At 46.3% G+C, this 21,356-nt stretch overlaps 1 protein-coding gene across 2 annotated transcripts; it reads left to right on the top strand.

The window, feature by feature from the left end:
• The first annotated feature begins 216 nt into the window (after window positions 1–216).
• Window positions 217–18,360, top strand: SERPINA9 (serpin family A member 9). Of its 2 annotated transcripts, none has more exons than XM_039469171.2 (5): window positions 217–478; window positions 11,501–12,145; window positions 14,405–14,678; window positions 16,628–16,775; window positions 18,145–18,360. In XM_039469171.2, exons 2-5 carry the CDS (start codon window positions 11,518–11,520, stop codon window positions 18,346–18,348), a joined length of 1,254 nt encoding a protein of 417 aa, XP_039325105.2. In that variant the 5' UTR covers window positions 217–478; window positions 11,501–11,517; the 3' UTR covers window positions 18,349–18,360. The 2 variants fall into 2 exon arrangements, with proteins under 2 accessions (XP_039325105.2, XP_039325104.2); XM_039469170.2 differs by lacking the exon at window positions 217–478 and adding an exon at window positions 2,558–2,697.
• The last annotated feature ends 2,996 nt before the right edge of the window (window positions 18,361–21,356 follow it).

Here is a 21,356-nt window from a genome sequence, read left to right as displayed (position 1 = left end):
TCCCAAACTGCCTTCCTGATTAGGGCTGAATTCCCATCTGTTTTTTACTATTACTCACTTAAGACCTATCCTTAAATCAATTCATGTTAAGAAAAGGAAATCTGTTTAAGTAGAAAAACGAATATTGCAGTCACACATAGAAACTAGCACAACTCGCCACAGTACAAAGTACAAATGCACACAACAAAACTAATTCGGTGACTAAATTCCACCAAGACTGTCGCGGGTTGCAGACTCCCAGCCTCTGGTTTGCTCACCCTTGTTAGAAAGGAAAGTCACCAAGTCTAAGAAGGTGGTAAAGATGGGCTGGCACCAAGCCAAGACTCACTCGCGGGGGAGCTCAGAATGATCAAAAGAGAACTGGAAGAGGGAGGACTTTGCCACTGAGTGATTCCACGTCATGGGCAGAAACCACATGAGACTGTTTACCCTGTGAACGGAGCAGTCATCTCCCTGATCCCTGGAGTGCTTGGTCAAGGTAGAAACGTTTTCCTGATTTATGTCCTTGACTGACTGGCTTTTCTTTCTTCTTTTTGAATTTTGGAATAATTTTAGCTTCAGGTAAAAGATACAAAGAGAGTCCACAGAATTTCCATGCACCCTTCAACAGCTTCACCTCATGCTAACATTTTCCATGACTATGACACACCAGTCATAACTGAGGAACCAATGTCGGTAGTTTACTATTCATCAAACTGCAGGCTTTATTTGAATTTCACCATCTTTTAAAATGAATATATTTTTTCTGTTCCCGAATCCAGTCCAGGATACATGTCGCATACAGTGGTCTTTCATTTTAACGACTTTGAGCAAAGGCTGGAGGTTGGTGGGAAGCCCTGGAGTCAGACAGGCGGAGGTCAAATTCGCAGCTGTGCCATTTATTTGGTTTGTGATGTTAGGCATGTCATTTGGTGGTCCAGTCCTTAGTTTTGCATCTCTATGATGTGAGGATAGTAATACTGATCTTTCAGGGTCTCAGGAGGATTCAGTGCTATAGCACACATGCATCCACTTGGCATCTGCTGAGCATGTATCCATAGAGTACTGGCTTTTAGAGGCCTCTAGGGTGGGAAGGGTAGTCCACTGGATGGACTTCCATGAACATTGAACGTCCTTCCAGCACAGACAGCTTTTTGATAGTTGTTTCTTTCACCATGATGTGAATGGAGGAATCACAGATTCCTGGGCAAGGCAGGAAAGGGGCCCTCTGGGATGAAGATCCCTGCTGGGGTAGGAATCCCATGTGTCCCATGATGTTGAAATAATGACCCCTTGCCAAAAACAAAACAACAACAACAACAAAAATAGACTAATTAACAGACAGACAAAACTCCTCAGGGCATGGGGTCCAGTCTGGATCTATCTTCCTTCCCCATCTCTACCCTCAGCTTGGTTCAGATTCTTGGAAGTCAGGTGATCACACCGGGCAGGCTAAGAAACAAACAGTGTTGCAGTACAAGGGGTGGCAGGGAGCTGCACTTCCTGAGATAGATGCATGGTGGGGACTGTGGATCTCAGCTGGGGAGGTGTCTTGACAATCCAAAGGGTAGCCCCTACCTAAGATGGCACTGCAAAAGTAGCCTTGAGGCACCCAATCTTCTCCACTGTTAGGAGAAACAATGGGTGAAATATTAAAATAAATATTGAAATAGAAAAGTATAAAGATACAGCCAGTTTTAAAAGTAGCATGATGGTGCGTGCCTGTAATCCCAGCTAATCGGGAGGCTGAGGCAGGAGAATTGCCTGAACCCAGGAGGCGGAGGTTGCGGTGAGCTGAGATCACGCCATTGCACTCCAGCCTGGGTAACAAGAGTGAAACTCCATCTAAAAAAAAAAAGTAGTATGAATATCTCCAATAAATTGGAAATGGAGCAGAAGCATAAGAATGTGTGAGGCAGGCAAGAGATCCTGTAGCCAGGAACCCAAGGGGATCCCAGAAAGGCCTGGACATAGCAAGAGAGGCTCCATGGAAGAGGATGGACTTGAGAGAAGACTCCATTTTTATGGGTCCAGGGGGATCTGCTTCCAGGTGGTTGCTACTCCAGAAGCCTTGGTTTTATGAATCTGGTGATAAATAGATCTTTACTTTCCAGGTGGCCCTGAGGCCCCAGGCACCAATGACCTCGGAGTTAATGGGAACCCTGAAGAGCTTCTCTCGGGGGCAAGGAAAGAGGGTGGAGTGAGGGGTAGGGGGAAGAAGCACCCAGCCCTCTCCACTCTCTAGTCTTCTCATCTTTCCCTGAAAGATCTGATTGGGTAGTTCTGCATGGGACCTGGGAATTTGCATTTTAATGAGATCCCAATTAAGCTTGACACTTACTTCCCACACTTCTTCAGGCTGCCTCTCTGTGTTTCACCAACTATGAGTCTTTACAAAAGTGCCTGGGTGTGGGTGAGTCAACAGTGACTGGCACTCAGGGTTCCCAACATCCCTCCCACTTCTTCCTCCCTCTTCACATTCCCATGTATTCTGCTACTGCTTTCCCTTATCACTTGCTAATAAAAGTCCCAGCCCTGGAGGATGCCACACAAAGTCCAGACTGTCTAATCAGGGAGACAGACATACAAGAAGATAGACTGCTGTGGTTTGCTCCAGGTGTTTGTAAAGGGAGGGGCAGACTTTCTAGGGGATCTAGAGAAGACTGTGCAGTGGGTGATTTTGAGCTGGAGCTGGCAGGATGAAAAGGAGTGTGTCAGGTAAGGAAACTGGGATGGGTAGTCCAAGCCAGCTGAGAATTGTGTGATCTTAGAGTAGAGAAAGAAACAGCAGGATGGCATTCATTTCAATGTATTGTGTTTTGGCTTTTATTTAGGTATAGTTCACATAAAGTATACAAGTATCACAAATATTTCTGCTCACTGTTTCTTCAAAATTTTCTGTTCTCCACTCTCCCCAACTTTTTTTGCCTAGAACTCCAATTGCACATATGTTAGACCATTGATGTTGTCCCACAAGTCACTGGGAGACTATTATTATTATTATTATTATTATTATTATTATTATTATTTTCCAGCTTACTGTCTTCAGTTTGAATAGTTCCTATTAATATAATTTCAAGATCACAGATCTTTTCTTCCATAGTACTAAATTTTCTGTTAAACCTAGTCAGCGAATTTTTCATTTCAGATATCGTTTTTCATCTCTAGATGTTTGATTTTCTCACATTAGCGTAACATTTTTATTATTTAAGCATATTTTAAGTAGCTGTTTTAAAGTTCTTATCTGTAAATTCCTTAATCTCTATTATGTCTGAGCCTGTTCCTGATGCTTAATTTTTGTTCTGGTCATCGGTCACATTTTCCTATTCTTAGAATGTCTAGCAATTTTTGATTGGATGCTGGACATCATAACATTACAATTTTATTGTCCGGATTTTGTTGTCTTCCTTTGCAGTGTTTGACATTTGTTTTAAAAGTCAATAAGTTACAGATCTGCTTGAACTTGTCAAGGCATGTTTTTAAGTTTTGTTAGTTGGGTAGAGTGCAGCTTTAGTTCAAAGTTAATTTAGCCCTAATGCCAAGATGTGACACTTCTGGGTCTCTACTGAATGTTCCAGGTCTTTCTACTTTGGATGGTCATAACCTTAATATATCCTCATGCTTTGTGAACTCTGGGAATTGTTCTGTTTATACCTTCACATTAGGTTTCTTTGTTCTGTGTGTATGTGCATGTTGACCAGCCATGTGAAATTTTGCTTTATGCATGCAGAGCTTAGCACTTAGCTTTGAACTTAAGGAGACCTCTATACACATTTCTAAAGCTCTCCTCTAGCACTTCATTGTACAGATTGTAGCTTCCTCAGCTTTCTCAAACTCTGATGTCTGTCTCCTAAGCTCAGCAAGCCTACCATGCTTTCCTTGAGTTTTCTTCCACACATCCAGAAAGTGTCCTTAGGCAGAAAATTGGGACAATTGTAGAGCTTATCTCATTTTTTTTCTTCCCTGCCTGTTCTCTAATGTCTGAATTGTTTTATATATTTTTTCAAATATCTCAATAGTGTTATAAATTTTGTCAAATTTTCTATCTGTTTACAACTGTTTGCAACCAATATCAGTTACTTTATATTGGCCAAAAGTGTAAGTCAACTCAAATTTTACATATATACCTGTGTAACTTTCCTTTAAGTAGCTACAGGACTTTCATCACCCTGAGTTCCCCTTGCTTATTACCAGTCACATGTGAGCATCAAAAAACAGGGCAGAATGGCCTAACATACATGTCAAAGGCAAAGGGCTTCACAATCTGTGATGAAGTTACAGGGGCCAGCAGAGCCCAAGCTATGCAAGTTAAGACTTCATTGTTTACCTTGGGAAATGGGAGGCTATTGGGACATTTTAAAATAGTAAGTGACATAGTCAGGTTTGAGTTTTAAAAGACGATTCTAGCTGTCACGTGCAGAGTGAATTGAAGGAGCAGGATAGAGTATGCAGAGAGAGCTGTTAGGAGGCTTTGTAGTATCCCAGGCAGGACACAATGACAGCACAACTAGCATGTTAGAGGGGAGGCAGAGAAAAGTGGATGGACTTGAGCCACATTTAGAGGAGGTAAAGTTGACAAAACTGGGAATATGTTGACATAAAGAAGAAAAAAGTACAAGGATGTCTCATAGGCTTAACTAACTAGGTGAATGGTGGAGCCAGTGATGAAAATGTTGAAAGGAGGTTTCAGCTGTGGCTGTTGCTGGGAGCTGTTCTTTGGGAAGGAGTCTGAGTTCATTGTGGTTCATACTGCATGGAAGGTTTATTTCAACATGAGAAGGAGATATCAAGTAGGCAGTTAGACATACAGAGATCAGAGGAAAGGACTGAGCTGGAGACTAAAAAGAATACTAAGACATTTGCGTGTCTTAATAATGAAGCCATGGGTATTGTGGCATGAAGTCAGCTGGAGGGAGAGGAGAGATTAAAGTGACAAGAGAGCTACAACCAAGTAAGCAAGTGGCAGGACTCGCCAACCACACATGGACAGAGCAGGAGAAAAGGAACCTGCAAAAATGAGTAAGGAGGAGGTACAGAGATACTGGGAATGTCTGAGCCAGAGGGAAGGACTGGATCAGAGCATGGTGTTCAGTGTCAAATGCTACTGGGAAGTCAAGTAAGATGAGAACCTAGACACATTAGCTGGCTTTTAGAAGCACCTGAGTCACATGTTTGTGGATACAGAAGCCAGGATGGAGTGGACCAGTGAATGAGTTGGAGGTAAGGCCACAGAGACCATGAATACACAGCTCTTGAAAATCTGGGCCACAAGGGAAGGAGTGTGGAGATAGGGCAGTAGCTAGAAGCAAATGAGAGGGTGAAAGGAGTGTTTTTGTTGTGGGATCATTGGTCTCTTTGTCTTAACAGGCAAGACTTGAATATATTTCCAAGCTAACAGCAAGGATCGGGTTGAGAGGGAGTGTTTAAGTACAGAATAGAGGCAGAAGGGTCCTGAGATGGAGAGAAGAGATACTTTCCAAGGCTCAGGAAGCGGGACTGGCCATCAAAGGAGGGCAGATCAAGTAGAGATAGGCAGAGAGGATGCCCTTTGAGGAAAGTTGAGACAATTCCTTTTCACAGAATCTCTTTTATGTGAGATAGGTGGCAAGGTTGTCTACCGTGTGTGCGTGCGTGTGTGTGTGTGTGTGTGTGTGTGTGTGTGGGTGGGTGTGGGATGGGTGTGGGTATGGGTGTATGCATGCATGTAGGCACATATGCATATGTAGCGGGGTGGGCATCCATTCCACCCTGGAATAAAAAGGTTAAGGACATGGAAAAGGTGAAGGTATTCCCTGAAGTCAATGGGAGAGTGAGCTGATGAGTTACATGTTGCCAGGCAGATAAAGGCTGGTGTTTGGGAACCCACAGTGGACCAGGCTGCCTTGCAGAAACCCTCGTCCAGCAGCACTTGGCAGGGAAGGGGCAGACAGGTAGGTTCTGCCACACGTAGAGACTTGTCACTGGACTGGGACACGAAGACAAAGGCCTGGGGGTGAAGCACATTGGATTAAAATGAAGCCCTTGACACCCAAGCTGGTTAAAGAGGCAAATGAAGACAGGGCATGGAGTGGAATTGAGAAATGCAAACAACTGGGTCCTCAAAGATGAAACTGGGGAAGTAAGTAAGGGCCAAAAAGAGAATAATCTTGAATGCCAGGGGCCTGAGCATTTTTCCTAAACTTAGTGGGGAGCCATTGAGGAATTTAAGGTGAATGACACACCGGATCAGCATTTGGAAAGCTCACGCTGCCTGCTGGGTGGATGAGCACTTGGAGATGGGAGTGGGTGAAAGACAATGGAAGGTGGAATACAGGCTGTGGTAGCTGGGAAGGAGAGGCCCAGAAGAGGTAAGCCCTGGAGACGGCAGAGTGTCCCTGTCACCCCAACGACGAGCAGAGCCCACTGGCTGAACACTCACATAAACCCAGGTCACAGCCAAGAGAGGGGCAAGGGCCTTGGCAGGGCTGGAAGAAAGAAGGGGTGGGCACAGGATGACAGGAGTTCAGGGTGGGGAGAGGCCAAGTATGGTGGATTTTAAGAGCCAACTGAATGAGCTTTGGCCAGGGTTTTTCCCCAAGAATGCAATGACCTGGGGGCCCTCAGACATAGATCCCAGACTCAGAAGGGAGGGAGGGGCCTTTTGAGACCACCTCTTCCTGAGGTTTTGTGAAAAACAGAGACTTACCTGAAGTCACATGGGGGCCGCTACCCTTAATGGGTCAGAACACTTACTAGCCAACTCCCTGACTTCAGGTGGATCTCCCCTACTCAACCCAAGGCCAGAAGAAACAAGACTTAGGGCATGGAGGCCATGTCTAATAGGCCATCTCTGCCGATGGGGATGGGGATTCTCTGGGAGGGACAATGCAGTGTCAGTGGGGTCCCCTGAGAACAACCTGCCCCACCCTCAGCCTCCCCAAAAGAGGCACAGACCCCTGGTGGTGGTGGCATACCCCTGTATGTGGCTGATATCCTCTTCTTTCAACCTGGTCCCCTCTCCCATGTTTATGAATCACCAGGGACAATCCTATTCCTTCACCCTGCTTCCAAGGGAAGAACACAAAATTATAAGAGCCACAAAAGAGAAGCAGCTTTGGTCTCCTGTCCACCATGGGCCAGATGCCACACTGGGCGTTCTGTAGACATAGTCTCGCCTCTCCTCAGAGCTGCCCTCCTTATAGATCCAACTGATGCCATTCAGAAGGTGAAGCAACGAAAGGACAATGTTACTCTCTAAACAGAAAGTACTGCTCTGAGGTTAGGAGTGTAAGCATGATCTCGCTTAGGCTCTGACTTCTGAGTGGCTGTCAAGATCAAGTGCTTCCCTTTTGTGATTGAGTCTAGAGGGCTGCAGACCCCAAGTTAACACAGTAGATCCCAGCCTGTCACAGGGAAGCCTATAGATGTCACATTCTTACACAGCTTCCTGAAAAGCCCCTGTCTGTCACAGAGCTCATCAAATAAAAGACACTCGAGGTTTCAGTCCCATGTTCTTCCAGGTGGCTTCCATTTCACCATTCCAGCCCTTTTTTTTTCTTTTTTTTTTTTTTTTTTTTTGAGACTGAGTTTTGCTCTTGTTGCTCAGGTTGGAGTGCAATGGCACAATCTCAGCTCACTGCAACTTCCACCTCCCAGGTTCAAGTGATTCTCCTTTCTCAGCTTCCCAAGCCCCTGGGATTACAGGCACCCACCACCATGCCTGGCTAACGTTTGTATTTTTAGTAGATACAGGGTTTTGCCCTATTGGCCAGGTTGGTCTTGAACTCCTGATCTCAGGTGATCCACCTGCCTCAGCCTCCAAAGTGCTGAGATTACAGGCATGAGCCACCATGCCCAGCCACCACCCAGTTCTGAGGCTGGTATAAATGCTTCTCCATCTCGGAGCAGTGCATCAAGTGTCTACTGAACCCCTAGAGCGGGCACTTCTCCGTGCTGGTGGGAGAAGGGGGTCGGAGGACAGAAAGCAAGTGTGTAGAGCAGCAAAGAACACAGACAGGTGCCAGGACAGTCTTCAGAATTCTCTGCTGCGGAGGTTCTCTGCAGCCATCCCCCAGTGGGGACCGGGGCCCGGAACCAAGTCAGCATATCCCTGCCTGGGCCCCCTCTCTCTGTAGCCCATCTCTCCTGCTCCCCAGCCCTTCCTGCCAGCCACTCTGGTGCTGAGATCCATGTCACAGAACCTTTTCTGTTCCTCAAAGCTGCCTGGCTCTGGGTTCCCTCTGAGTCCTTGCACATGTGGTCCTCCCAACCTGAATCTTTCTCTTCTCTGCTATTCCCCTTTACTTTGCTAACATTTTTCAAGTCTCAATCAACTGTCACTTCCTCTGGAAGGCTTTCCTGTTGTAGAATAGGTGTGCCAGTACCTGTACTTATCACACACACACACACACACACACACACACACTTGTGCCCAGTGGTGTTTGCTAATTGCCCATCTTCCCAGTCAGCTCCTTAAGGACCAGGACCCTGTCTCTCTGTTCCTCACTGTAGTCCCAACACCTCCTGTAGTACCTGGAGAATAAGTGCAATGTTCAACGCAATGGACTGAATGCATGAATTACACATTCAAAGAATCTAGAGATTATCAAAAGGCACGTGTATGGTCAGTGATAATTCCTCTGGTAATAGAAGTCGAGTAAATTTCAGAGGTGGCAGAAGACAGAAGGGAGTGATGAAATCACGACAGGGGAGAGGGACCAGGGAGGGCCTCTCAAGCCAGTAATAGCTGAGTAGAGTCTTCCAGAGTGAGAAACAATGGCTTTTCCACATGCGAAGGAAGGTGGTGCCCGGGAGGGGCATTCGTAGCAGAGTACGCTGTACCTGAGCAAGGCATGGGTGAGTGGGAAGTGGAGGGAGGGAGGTGGACCCTGGGCTGTTTGCTGTTGGTGTTGACTGCAGAGAGACTGCAGATGGATACACAGGAAGGCAGTGGGGCCAAAGAGAGAGGGGAAGGGGTCAACTCTTAATGCTGTATATCATAGGGTTCCCAGTGAGCTCCTTGAGAGCCAGGATTCTGGCTATCTGTCCCCAACACTTCTATCTCCCAGCAGATCGTCTCTGCTCAGAGTCAAATTGGTGACGTTTCTTAAGAAAAATGTTTTGAGGAAACATGGCCAGAGGAGGGAGATGAGATCAGAAACCTTCAGGATTGTCCATGGGGGAGATTAAGAGGGGCTGGACCAACAAAAGGGCAAAGAGATGGAGAGAAGCTGGGGCTTGCAGTGTCCCGGGGAGGAGGAACGGTGTGGGGAAAGAGGTGGCCGAAGAGGGCAGAGTGACCATCAGTATCCTGACTTGGAAGACAACAGCATGGGTAAAATGGGCTTCTCAGAGAAAGGGAGAGATGCGGCACTCAGGGTGGGGGCAGATCCAGAGGTCAGTTCAGAGCATGGGTGAAGAGTCCAGTAGGTGAATGGATGGACGCAGGCGTAACTTAGGAAAAAACCCACTTCAGTCAAACAGGCACACACAAAACTACAAAACAGAACTCACCCAATCACACAAATGGAAATAGAGAGAAATGAACACTTCTGCAAAAGAATTACTCATTCAGCAAAAGGGTTCTTTATAAAGCTCCATCTAAGTTAAATTACACCTGGTATAATGAAATATGATTCATTAGCGTATTTCATTTCCACAGAGAAATTTTTGGGAACGTTGCTGTTACACGATGCTTAGTCTGACATAGACAAGTGGCTGCGCGTGCCAGTATTTTTGTCACTCTGGGCAAAGGTTCTTTTGTATTTTTCTTCTCCATTTCGGGTGAACTCATTGTTCACTTGTTGACTGAATTCTTGTTCCAGGGGTAAAGTTTTTCCTTCACAATCAGGAGTAAAACTTCATCCAGTGCCCCTAGGAGAAGAGTGGGTGGCAGTCATTCACACTGTAGTATAAATGACCAAAGAGCAAAGTTTGATGAAGGGCAAGGGGGGTTATGAAGGCACTGTGCTTGTGAAAAGGGTGATGGGGGAAAGGACATCCAGGTCATGGGGGAGAAATTATAAAATGGGAGAGAGAGAAAAGCCTTCAGACAGATGTAAACTATTGGAGCACATACCTGCTTTGCTTTCCCCTATGGCTGAGCGCAGACCCCACCTTGCATTAGATTCACCTTCCTTCTATAAAATGACCGTTTACTGTTGTATCTCAGGATCAACCCACAGAGTTGGAGCTCCTCTGTAAAGGTGTGTTAAAGCAGATGAAATCTTTCTAACAAAACTGAACAGGTGAGCGTGCTGTAGGCAGTGCTGGGGAGACCTGTGAGCATCACTTGACAGAGTTACCCAGATCAAATTATCTCTGACTTCAACAGAACAATGGTAAAAGCAATATGTTGAGCATTCACAGTTTATGCGCCTTATCACACTCAATCCTCTGAACAACTCTGTAAGGTAATTAGCTCTGTTTTACAAAGGTGAAACAGACAAGTCCAGAGAGGTTACTTGCTCACCATGAATGTCAGGGTAGAATGCAAGCCCAGCCCTGTTGGGGTTTGAAATTGCCATCAGGTCATTTCATCTGAAGTCTCCTTGGTGTCAAAGACTTGTCAGCTGAGGCTTGAATGGGGAGCAGACAGATGTGGCTAGAGCTGTGGCTCATCAGTAACTGACCCCCAGTGCTCAGTGCTCTGGAGGAACACCGCAAAAAGGACAGCATTTTGCTCCAGGTTTCTACTTTTTGAGAGACATGAACACATTAGTAAATGCCTGTGTCTGGGAACAGAAAGCCAGGGTGAGATAATTAGATCTACACAAAATGGCCGAGCGCGGTGGCTCAATCCTGTAATCCCAGCACTTTGGGTGGCCGAGGCGGGTGGATCACGAGGTCAAGAGATCGAGACCATCCTGGTCGACATGGTGAAACCCCGTCTCTACTAAATATACAAAAAATTAGCTGGGCATGGTGGCGCGTGCCTGTAATCCCAGCTACTCAGGAGGCTGAGGCAGGAGAATTGCCTGAACCCAGGAGGTGGAGGTTGCAGTGAGCTGAGATCGCGCCATTGCACTCCAGCCTGGGTAACAAGAGTGAAATTCCATCTCAAAAAAAAAAAAAAAAAAAAAACCAAAAGATCTACACAAAATGGATAAAGAATGTGTGAAGGGACCTCCAAAGGGTGAGAAACCACTTCTGGCTGCTAAGAGGGGGGACCCTGTGATCTGGTCTCACACTCTCCATTCTTAAGAAATAAGTCTATGAAGCAGAAACAGCAAAAAGCATGGGATTTGGAATTTGAGACCTGACTTTGAAGCCCACCCTGAACACCAACAAGTCAATGGTGTGATCTGGGGTAAGTTATACAGACTCTCTGCAGCCTGTTTACTCATTTGCAAGTAAAACAAGAGCAATGATAATATCTACATGGTGGGGCTCTTGCGAGGCTCAAAGGAGATTGCGTGAGAGAGCTCTGCTAACCGTCCTATCTGTCCTCATTCTGCTGCTGATGGCATAGGTGTCGAAGGGTCTCTGATTCAGGGCCTGGACCCTCAGTTTACCCCCTCAGCAGTTCTTATCTCTCTTGCAGACGTACTTTGTTCCAAAATGGCATCTTCACTTTATGGAGTTCTCTTTGCTGTTGGCCTCTGTGCTCCGGTCTACTGTGTGGCCCCGGCCAATGCCCCCAGCGAATACACCCACCCTTCCTTCACAAAGAGCACCCCTACCTCACAGGCGTATTCCCTCAACACTGACTTTGCGTTCCACCTGTACCGCAGGCTAGTTTTAGAGACCCCGAGCCAGAATGTCTTCTTCTCCCCCATGAGTGTCTCCACTTCCCTGGCCATGCTCTCCCTTGGGGCCCACTCATTCACCAAGACCCAGATTCTCCAGGGCCTAGGCTTCAACCTCACACACACACCAGAGTCTGCCATCCACCGGGGCTTCCAGCGCCTGGTCCACTCACTGACTGTCCCTAGCAAAAACCTGATCTTGCAAATGGGAAGTGCCCTCTTCGTCAAGAAGGAGCTGCAGCTGCAGGCAAATTTCTTGCGCAATGTCCAGAGGCTGTATGAGGCGGAAGTCTTTTCCACAGATTTCTCCAACCCCTCCATTGCTCAGGAGAAGATCAACAGCCATGTGGAAAAGAAGACCCAAGGGAAGGTTGTAGACATAATCCAAGGCCTTGACCTTCTGACAGCCATGGTGCTGGTGAACCACATTTTCTTTAAAGGTAAGGATTTGAGAAGTTGATTTTTATTTATTTTATGATGAAGACGATGATTTTTGCTTAGTGAAATATGCAAGCCAGACAAACCCTAGACTGGTGGAGAAATGGGAGGACCTCAGTTCTAATTAGCATTACATTAGCTGGCTGCAGGACCTGGGATAGCTCCTCATTTAGTTCTCTTTAGGTAGACAGATTAGGTGATTTGAGGTGTTGCATTTGACTCAGTGGGAGGCCCATAGGAGAAATCTGGAAACTACTTGACAGAAAGGATCTCTTGCTACCAGCAGCTGTCCCACTGCCCCTTGAAAGTTTTAGAGAAGGAACATGGAGCTCTCTAACAATGCAGTTTAAGAAGCAAATCCGGCCGGGCGCAGTGGCTCAAGCCTGTAATCCCAGCACTTTGGGAGGCCGAGGCAGGTGGATCATGAGGTCGAGAAATCGAGACCATCCTGGTCAACATGGTGAAACCCCGTCTCTACTAAAAATACAAAAAACTAGCTGGACGTGGTGGCGAGTGCCTGTAATCCCAGCTACTCAGGAGGCTGAGGCAGGAGAATTGCCTGAGCCCAGGAGGCGGAGGTTGCGGTGAGCCGAGATCGCGCCATTGCACTCCAGCCTGGGTAACAAGTGCGAAACTCCGTCTCAAAAAAAAAAAAAAAAAAAAGAAGCAAATCCAAGAGTGAGAACACTTTCATAGATATAGAAATGTAGACAAGCTGATGTGACTGTCATTCACACCCCATAGATAGGTAGGTAGATAGATAGATAGATAGATTTAGATACAGATAGATAGATAATGTTAGAGCTTTACAGTTTTCACTGTGTTGCCTTTGCAACACATCAGCTTTGAAGACAAACAACTTGGATTTGAATTTCACCTCTGCCCCATACTTGCTTTACGATCCTCAGCATATGTCTCTGAAAGATCTACCATGTGTTGAATGCCTGACCTGTGTCAGTCTCTGAGCTGACTGGATGGTTGGATGATGAAGCCAACTTTATAGGGTTGTGCTTGAGTGGAAATGCCTGGGGTCTCTAGGCAGAGTTTTCTTGGATGCCTTCATATCATCCCTTCCTTCCTCTGTCCCTTTCCTCCCCTTCCTTCCTCCCTCCCTTCATCCATCTGTTCACTCATTTATCCACGCACTAGTTTATCTGTCCATCCATTCAGGCATGCACCCAGCCAACCAGCCAGCCGTCTTTCCATTAATATATTTATCTATCCATTTACCCATTCACCAAGCTATCCATCCATTTATCCATCCATCAGTTCACCCATCCATCCATGCATCCATTCATCCACCCAGAAAGCCACCTAGCTAGCCACCACCTATCCATTAATCCATTCATCTATCTATCCACCCATTCACCAAACTATCCACCCATTTTTCAATTTGTCATTCATCCATTCATCCATGCATGCATCCGTCTATCCACCCAGCCAGCCAACTATTTATCCATTAACCTATTTATCCCTTCACCCTTCATCTACCCATTAACCAAACTATCCTCCCATTTATCCATCTATCAATTTATCCATACATACATACATACATCCACGTAGCTAGTCACCTAGTTAGCTACCTAGCTAGCCAACCACCTATCCATTAACCTATTCATCTATCTATTCACCCATTCACCAAACTATCCACCCATTTATCCATCTGTCATTCCTCCATTCATCACACATGCATCCATCTATCCACCCAGCCAGCCAATCATTTATCCATTAACCTGTTCATCCCTCCAGCCTCCATTGACCCATTCAGCAAACTACTCACCCATTTATCCTTCCATCGGTTCATAATCCATTCCATTCATCCATATATCTACTAAACCAGCCAACCATCTATCCATTAGCTATTCATCTATCCATCCACCCTCTATCTGCCAGGTTATCAACCCATTTATCCATCCATCCTGCCAAGAGGAAAGAGAAAGAAAGAAAACGGATATGCTTCAAGCCCTTATTAAGTTGCCTTCACCTTATGTTGCTCTGTTTAACTTAATTCTATTTTTAATTGAAATGCAATTCACATGTCATAAAATCCACCATTTTAAAGTGTACAATTCAGTGATTTTGGGTTTTTACTATATTCACAAGTGTGGGCAGCTACTCCATTGTGTTATTCCAGAGCATTTTTTTGTCACCTCAAAAAGAAACCCTCATATCCATTAGCAGTAATTCTCCATTTCATTTTGCTGTCTTTACCTCACCAATTGCACTTTGACATAAAGATGTCTTTTCTCTCTTTGTGCTAGCCAAATGGGAGAAGCCCTTTTACCCTGAATATACAAGAAAGAGCTTCCCATTCCTGGTTGGCAATCAGGCCACTGTGCATGTCCCCATGATGCACCAGAAGGAGCAGTTTGCTTTTGGGGTGGATGCAGAGCTGAACTGCTTTGTGCTGCAGATGGACTATAGGGGAGACGCTGTGGCCTTTTTTGTCCTCCCTGGCAAGGGCAAAATGAGGCAACTGGAACAGACCTTGTCAGCCAGAACACTGAGAAAGTGGAGCCACTCACTCCAGAAGAGGTAGGCGTCTATGTCAGTCAATCTCCTGGGCCCTAGGGCAGGGGACGCACACATTCAAGGATGAAGGAGAGATTGTGCCAACAGCTGTTAAATAATCACTTCTGCACAGTGAACACCAACTGCATACAGGATAAAGAGCCTGAGGCTGTCTATACATGTTCTCACTTGAAGTTCACTATCACCTGATGTCTTAGTACCACTCATTTCACAGATGAGGAAATGGAGGTTTCAGGGGGTTAGTGAATTGCCCAAGGTTATGTAGCTGTTATATGCTAGCAGAGCTTGCCCTAGAAGCCAATCTGATGTTGAATTCTATGGAATGATCCCATAAAAACAAGCAAACAAAAGCATTGGTGGTCACCTATAAGAATGAGGATAACAATATTACCAAATCCAAAGGTTGGTGAAAAGATAAAGTAACCTACTATTCACAAAGTGCTTAGAAGAATTCCTAGAAGATAGCAACTTTACAGTAAATGTTAGCTAGTAATGTGATTATTAGTTCTGTAATTATTATGGAGAATATCCAAAGTATGGAAAATATCAAAAACATCAATCATGAGATAAAAAATGTCAAAAGTTTATGTTCTGTCTCTTAGCTATATAATTTGCATCATAGAACACTTTTTAGCATCATTCCCTGGTGCTCATAGTCTAGGAAGAGAGAAAGAAGGCTGTAGCATAACCGGAATTCAAGAAAGAGATTGGACAATGCCCCGGGGGAGGGCAGGCAAAGTGCTGAGGAGCTTCTGAGCAAAGAGAGATCACTTTCAGCTGGGATTCAGGGACAGCTTAAGGAGGTGGCTGCATTTAGCCCCACACGTATGGGTAGGATATGAGCACACAGAAGCATGGGAAGGGCAGCTTTGGTAGAGGACACAGCACTGGCAAAATCTCAAAATTAAGGATGAAGAGATGAAGTTGCTGCAGGGTGTGCCAGCAACTTCTTCTCAGATGCATCCGGGGCTGGAGAGAGGAAGGGGAGGTGGCTCAGAGGCTGGGGAGGAAGGGATGGAGCGCAGAGTAGCAAATGGAGCACAGAGGAGACAGGGAAAGTGGACAGTGACGGAGAAAAGAGAGCTGTCCCTGCTGTGAGGGGTCACAAGACCCCTGTCAGATGAGGACTGAAATGTGCCCATCCAATATTTTGGTGCTTTCATTTCTGTAAGTCACTAAGTACATGACCTTGGGCAAAGCACTAAAACTAAGCTTTACCATCTTTAAAATGGGGGTAATGCTAGTGAATGTGCCTGGGACAATGTCTACCATATAATAAACGTTTAATACATGCAGGCTGTTTACTCTTGGTTCAGGGAAACCCTTGCAGAGGGAAACAACATATTGTGTGAAATTATCAGGTGGTGTTGTTCAGTATAATAGCTACTAAGCCACCTGCAGTTATTTACACTTAACCAAAATGTAGTCAAATTAAAATTGTAGCTCCTCATTTGCACGAGCCACTTTTCAAGTTGCTCAGTAGCCACACGTGGCTAGTGGCTACCATATTGGAGCATGCAGGCACAGGATCTTCCCAGCATCACAGGAAGTTCTGCTGGACTTTGCTGCTCTAGGGCGTCAGCAGGGCCTGTGTCAGGAAGTGCTGGTGAGGAGGTACTCCAGACAGTGGGTGGCTGATGAGCTTCCATTGAGACTTGATGTCTCCTGTTGGTTTCTGCCATGGACTCCCTTGCTGACCACCTTCTCACCTCTGCACCCACTTCAATGGGGGGGGCCGTCTGTCTCCTTGTATGTCTTCAATGCTGGACCTGCTCAGCTGGGAGGCTTACTTCAAGAGCAACCTGGGTTGCTTGGCTAGGATGTGTTGACCTTTTTAGCATCAACTAGCAATGGCTGGAGGAAGAACGGAGTCTCCCAAAATATCATCTAGGAGCAGAGATGCAGACACCACAGGCTTGTGACCTCATCTTTTCCTTTTCCCTACTCCACAGGTGGATAGAGGTGTTCATCCCCAAATTTTCCATTTCTGCCTCCTACAATCTGGAAACCATCCTCCCAAAGATGGGCATCCAAAATGCCTTTGACGAAAATGCTGATTTTTCTGGAATTACAAAGAGAGACTCCCTGCAGGTTTCCAAAGTGAGTCGAATGAGAATATTTGCAAAAAAGTCCAAGCTGCAAGCATATGCAGAATTAATCAACCACTCTTATTTCATTGATAAGGAGACAGAGGCCTGGAAGGTGAAGTGAGGTTTTCTGCGGCCAGAAGAAGCAAACCTTGTGTGGCTTACTGCCACTATCCCTCTGGCACACAGCATCTGTTTTCCCTCTTCACACAAACATTCCAAAGGCATCCTCAGAGGGCAGCTTCTCCCCCATGCCTGCAGCAGGCAAGCAGGCGACCCACTGGGACCTGACCTCACCTTCTTCCTCCCTGAAGTTTAGATTCTTACACAGGCATCACAGCCTGGCTGCCCGTAGACCATCCGCATCCTGTAGATACGTTGTCTGGCCTTCAGTGTGTAAGGAGAGAGAGAAAGAGAACTTTTAAAACCGAGTATAGTGAATCTAAAAGTCTAGATTTCTGATCCTCTTGAAAAAAAATCACGGAGTCCAATTCCCACATGGTAACAGTGAGCCCATGTTTCCACACGGCAGCCATCACTGGAGCTGGGCTGTGAGTGCCCCTTTTAGCCAGATGGTACCCTCCAGGTAACGTGGGCACCCCATGCTCTTACAAGAGGTCTCCCTCAGTTAATTGGGGTTACCTGCCTAGCCCCTGCCCATATGGGTTACTGATCCCTGACCTAAAATTTTATTTTGGTAATGGATCATAATGGTCAGAAGTGAGCCTGGGGCCACTGAAGGGGACCTTTGTTGTTGGATTTCAGAAAATGTGGAGAGTCCCCACTGGAATATGATGAGCATAATGGACTTCTCACGGAAAGTGCATCTGTGACCCTATGAAAAACAATGCCTGTGGTCACAGGAGCTCAAGCCTCCTTGAAGCTTAGAAGTACAGGAATTCCGGGTTAAGACTCTCTTCCCTAGAAGACAAAGAAGGGATCTAACCTTAGTCATAACAAACCCATGTCTGCCACGTGAGAACTGCAGCAGTTACTACTGCTGGCAAGTCTGTGAGCACGTGCTTTGTATGATCTCCTTTAATTTACACAATAACCTTGTGGGATACGTGCGGTTATTATTACCTTTTGTAGATCAGGAAACTGAAGCCTGCAGCATCTAAATAACTTTTGCAGCAATAAGTGCAAGACTTGCTCCGGTCTTCCTGCTCCGTATTTGTAACCATCTCACTCCAGGTATAAGGACTGATGGGCCATAGTCAACACCCACTGCAATGTACTGAGCAAACCCAATGCCAGGCATTTGAACCTTGAATCTTTTCAAGGCAGACATCACCATTCCAGGGCAAAACACTCACTTTAGTTTACTCAGTTAAGTAAAGTGTCTCCACTGGGGCCACTGATGTTTGCTTTTTCCTTGGCAGGCCACCCACAAGGCTGTGCTGGATGTCAGCGAGGAGGGTACTGAGGCCGCAGCAGCCACCGCCACCAAGTTCATAGTCCGATCAAAGGATGGTCCCTCTTACTTCACTGTCTCCTTCAATAGGACCTTCCTGATGATGATTACAAATAAAGCTGTAGATAGTATTTTCTTTCTAGGGAAAGTGGAAAATCCCACTAAACCCTAGGTGGGAAATGGCCTATTGACTGAAGACACATTCTAATGCGCAAGAAATAACAAACCACATCCCTCTTCCTGTTCTGAGGGTGCACTTGACTCCAGCGGGGCTGCATTTGCTGGCAGGGATCAATCACCAAACCATCAACAGGGACCCCTGTTGTCACAAGCCAACACCCATTCACCCCAGTCAGTGCTCTTTTCCACAAATTCTCCCAGGGAACTAGCTTCATGGGATGTTGCTGGGTTGGTATATTTCCTTTCCTTGGGGCTCCTGGGAATGAAAATACACCAACCCAGGCCAGGCACCTCTAATGCAGAATTACATTAACACATTCAATAAAACTAAAATATGAATTCACCTGTCACCAGAGTTCTAACCGGAAAGTGACTGACTGGTGAACTCTCAGTGGCGGGGTTGTGGTCCCATGACATCTCAGAGGCTGCATGACTTTTTCCCTTCATTTATTCAGCAAAAACTCATTGAGCACTTAATATATGTTAGGAGTGAATCCGACAGAGAAAACTCCTGGCCTATTAGGCCTAAATGGGGGAGACAGAACCCCCTGCAACAACAATAAAACCAAACCTATACACATGATTGTGACAGTTTGTCAAGTGCCGTGAAGGCATTGAATAGGATGCCTGAGCGTGAGGGAGGGCAAGTGGGGAGGGGAGCACAAAGGCTGTGAGTCGGGAACGAGGGATGGGCAGCATGTTGGAGGGACAGAGCAGGGGCCTTGTGGCTGGAGCGTCATGTGTGACAGATGGAAGAAATGAGGACACAGAGGCTCAAGGAGGTCGGCTGGTGGAGACCATTGTTGGCCAAGGAGAGTCTGGGTTTATGGGGAGCACCAGGACTCCGGCTGACGAGGGCTAATGCGTGGGCTGTGAGAGTCTCCCCGAGTGCCATGGAATAGTTTGCCATCTGCTCGAGGCTGGCTGCCTTCCTGACTCTGACGATGTCGCATATGCACATGCAGCCCTGTGGGTGCCCAGCCCCTTCCCTGCTGGTTTGTAATGGCAATGGTCCCACTCCCACACCCTGAGTCCTGAGAGCAGCACAAGGAGCAATGGGCCATGGTGGCACCGTGGCAAAGGCAGCTTGTGTCCTCTGAGTCAGAACCACCATCCCTTTCTCCCTTGCTGCCTGATGGGCTGTGTTGGCACCTCTGTGTCACCCTCATTACCAAGGGCATCCCTGGCAGTCTCAACAGAGCCCTTGCTCCCATCAGATCCAAAGACTCCTTATCTGGAGGGCCCGGTGCCCCACCCACCTTGGATGTGCCAGAGGCCTTGTGTTGGCTTTCTCATGCTCTTCTACAAGGAAAGAAATAAAACAGAAAGGAGTTATGCTGGAGAGCTGGAAGAAGCCCCAGGAGAACCCAACCCGCTGGTCCTCATGCTCCCACTTTATTTCACGAACAGAACAAGCTGCCATTGCACTCCAGCCTGGGCAACAGAGCAAGGACCTGTTTCAAAACAACAAGAAACAAACACACACAGAATAGCTGAGACTCAAAGAGCAAAAACAGCTAACCTAGACCACAGGGCCTTCCTGCGCTGAGTTAGAACAAGGACCAATGGCCGGTTATGAAGGGCTCCCGCAACACTGCCTGGAGAGAGCACTGTTTCATACACAGTGCTCTTCCCTCAGGCTCTCCATTCAAAGAGTCATAGAGGAGAGGCCAGGCATCCTTCCTGGGAAGGAGCTTACCTGCTCAGACACTGCCCCAGGCTCCTGCAGACTAGTCAAGATGCCCTACAGCACACAAAGGAGATAGAGGGTGTGAAGAAGTGACTAACAACACTTGTTGCTCACAACTAGTTCTTTCTAGAAACTGCAGGGAGCCCCAAGTAGTCAGCAGTGGGTGAGGGCTGTCAGCATACCCCCGATAGCTTTGCTTCCGGTGGGACTTACAATGAAAGCAAGCTTAGGTGGCATCCTAGTGCCCACTCAGACTTGCACTGGCAAGCAGATACAAGAACAGCCATGGGACGTTTTCCGTCAGCTTGCTGAGGCCCCAGCTCTGTTTTTTGAAATGCAAATCATTTGCATTTGTTTTTAACTGTGCCTCATATTTTGTTTTCTTTCCATTGGGTATGGTAAAGTGACAGACAGAGACACCTGCCTTTGAAAGAAGAGTTTATTACTTTGACCACCCAAGAGGAGGGGGCCTGTGCCACAACACAGGGCCACATGGATAAACACCGGGGCTGGTCCAGAGGCATGGGAGCAAGGGAAACATGTGACCAGAGCCTTTAGTTTTGCAGTGTGGGGAGTGGTTAGGTGGGACGTCCCTATTGGGCATGAAGTAAAGTACACAGGTTGGGGCTTGTGTTTGGAGGGTTTGTAAAATGATTCTTGCAGGTCCACGAAAACACAGAGAGGGCACGGACACAATCAACTGCGGCCGTTAGTTTGAGCCATCATTTCAAGCAAAATCATCAGTCACACAATCTCAAGCATGAATATTACAGCATCGTATGAAAGTTTCACTCAAGGCAGGAGTGGCAAATACAGACCCATGAGCACCCACACCTCCACCCCATTTAGAGAATCGGGTTCAGCCTCCTGAGACTTTATGTTTTACAAAGGCCTTGATTGGAACCACTGTGCAAACCTCAGTGACCTTCCATTTTAGGGTAAGCTTCACTTGTACTATTCAACAATTCTACTTTTCGACAATATTGTTTTATTGTTTTTAACTATAGATAAGATCCATGCTCTTTATAAGAAATTTGGAAAATACAAAAATCTACAAAAAAGAATTTAAAGTCACCTTAATTTCATCATCAAGAGATTCTCTCATAAATAGATACTCATTTCATTCTAAGCTGGTTCCAGACACTTGGGAGAATGGATGATTGTAAGCCAATGATTCCACTTCACACATTTCTCAAAATAGCAAGAGGAAAGATTTTTTTCTGTTTGTGGAATATCCTGCCAATTTTCTTTTTGTCACCCAGGCTGGAGTGCAGTGGCACAATCTCAGCTCACTGCAACCTCCTCTGCCC

The sequence above is a fragment of the Saimiri boliviensis genome, chromosome 2 (genome assembly GCF_048565385.1).
Source record: "Saimiri boliviensis isolate mSaiBol1 chromosome 2, mSaiBol1.pri, whole genome shotgun sequence".
Taxonomy (NCBI): Eukaryota; Metazoa; Chordata; class Mammalia; order Primates; family Cebidae; genus Saimiri; species Saimiri boliviensis.
This window is presented reverse-complemented; position numbering and strand designations above follow the sequence as displayed.

Excerpts from the sequence above, each read along its gene's own strand:
- SERPINA9 (XM_039469170.2), top strand. Across the intron at positions 12,146-14,404 it reads GAACCACATTTTCTTTAAAG|CCAAATGGGAGAAGCCCTTT; the intron begins GTAAGGATTTGA and ends TCTTTGTGCTAG. Across the intron at positions 16,776-18,144 it reads ACTCCCTGCAGGTTTCCAAA|GCCACCCACAAGGCTGTGCT; the intron begins GTGAGTCGAATG and ends TTTCCTTGGCAG.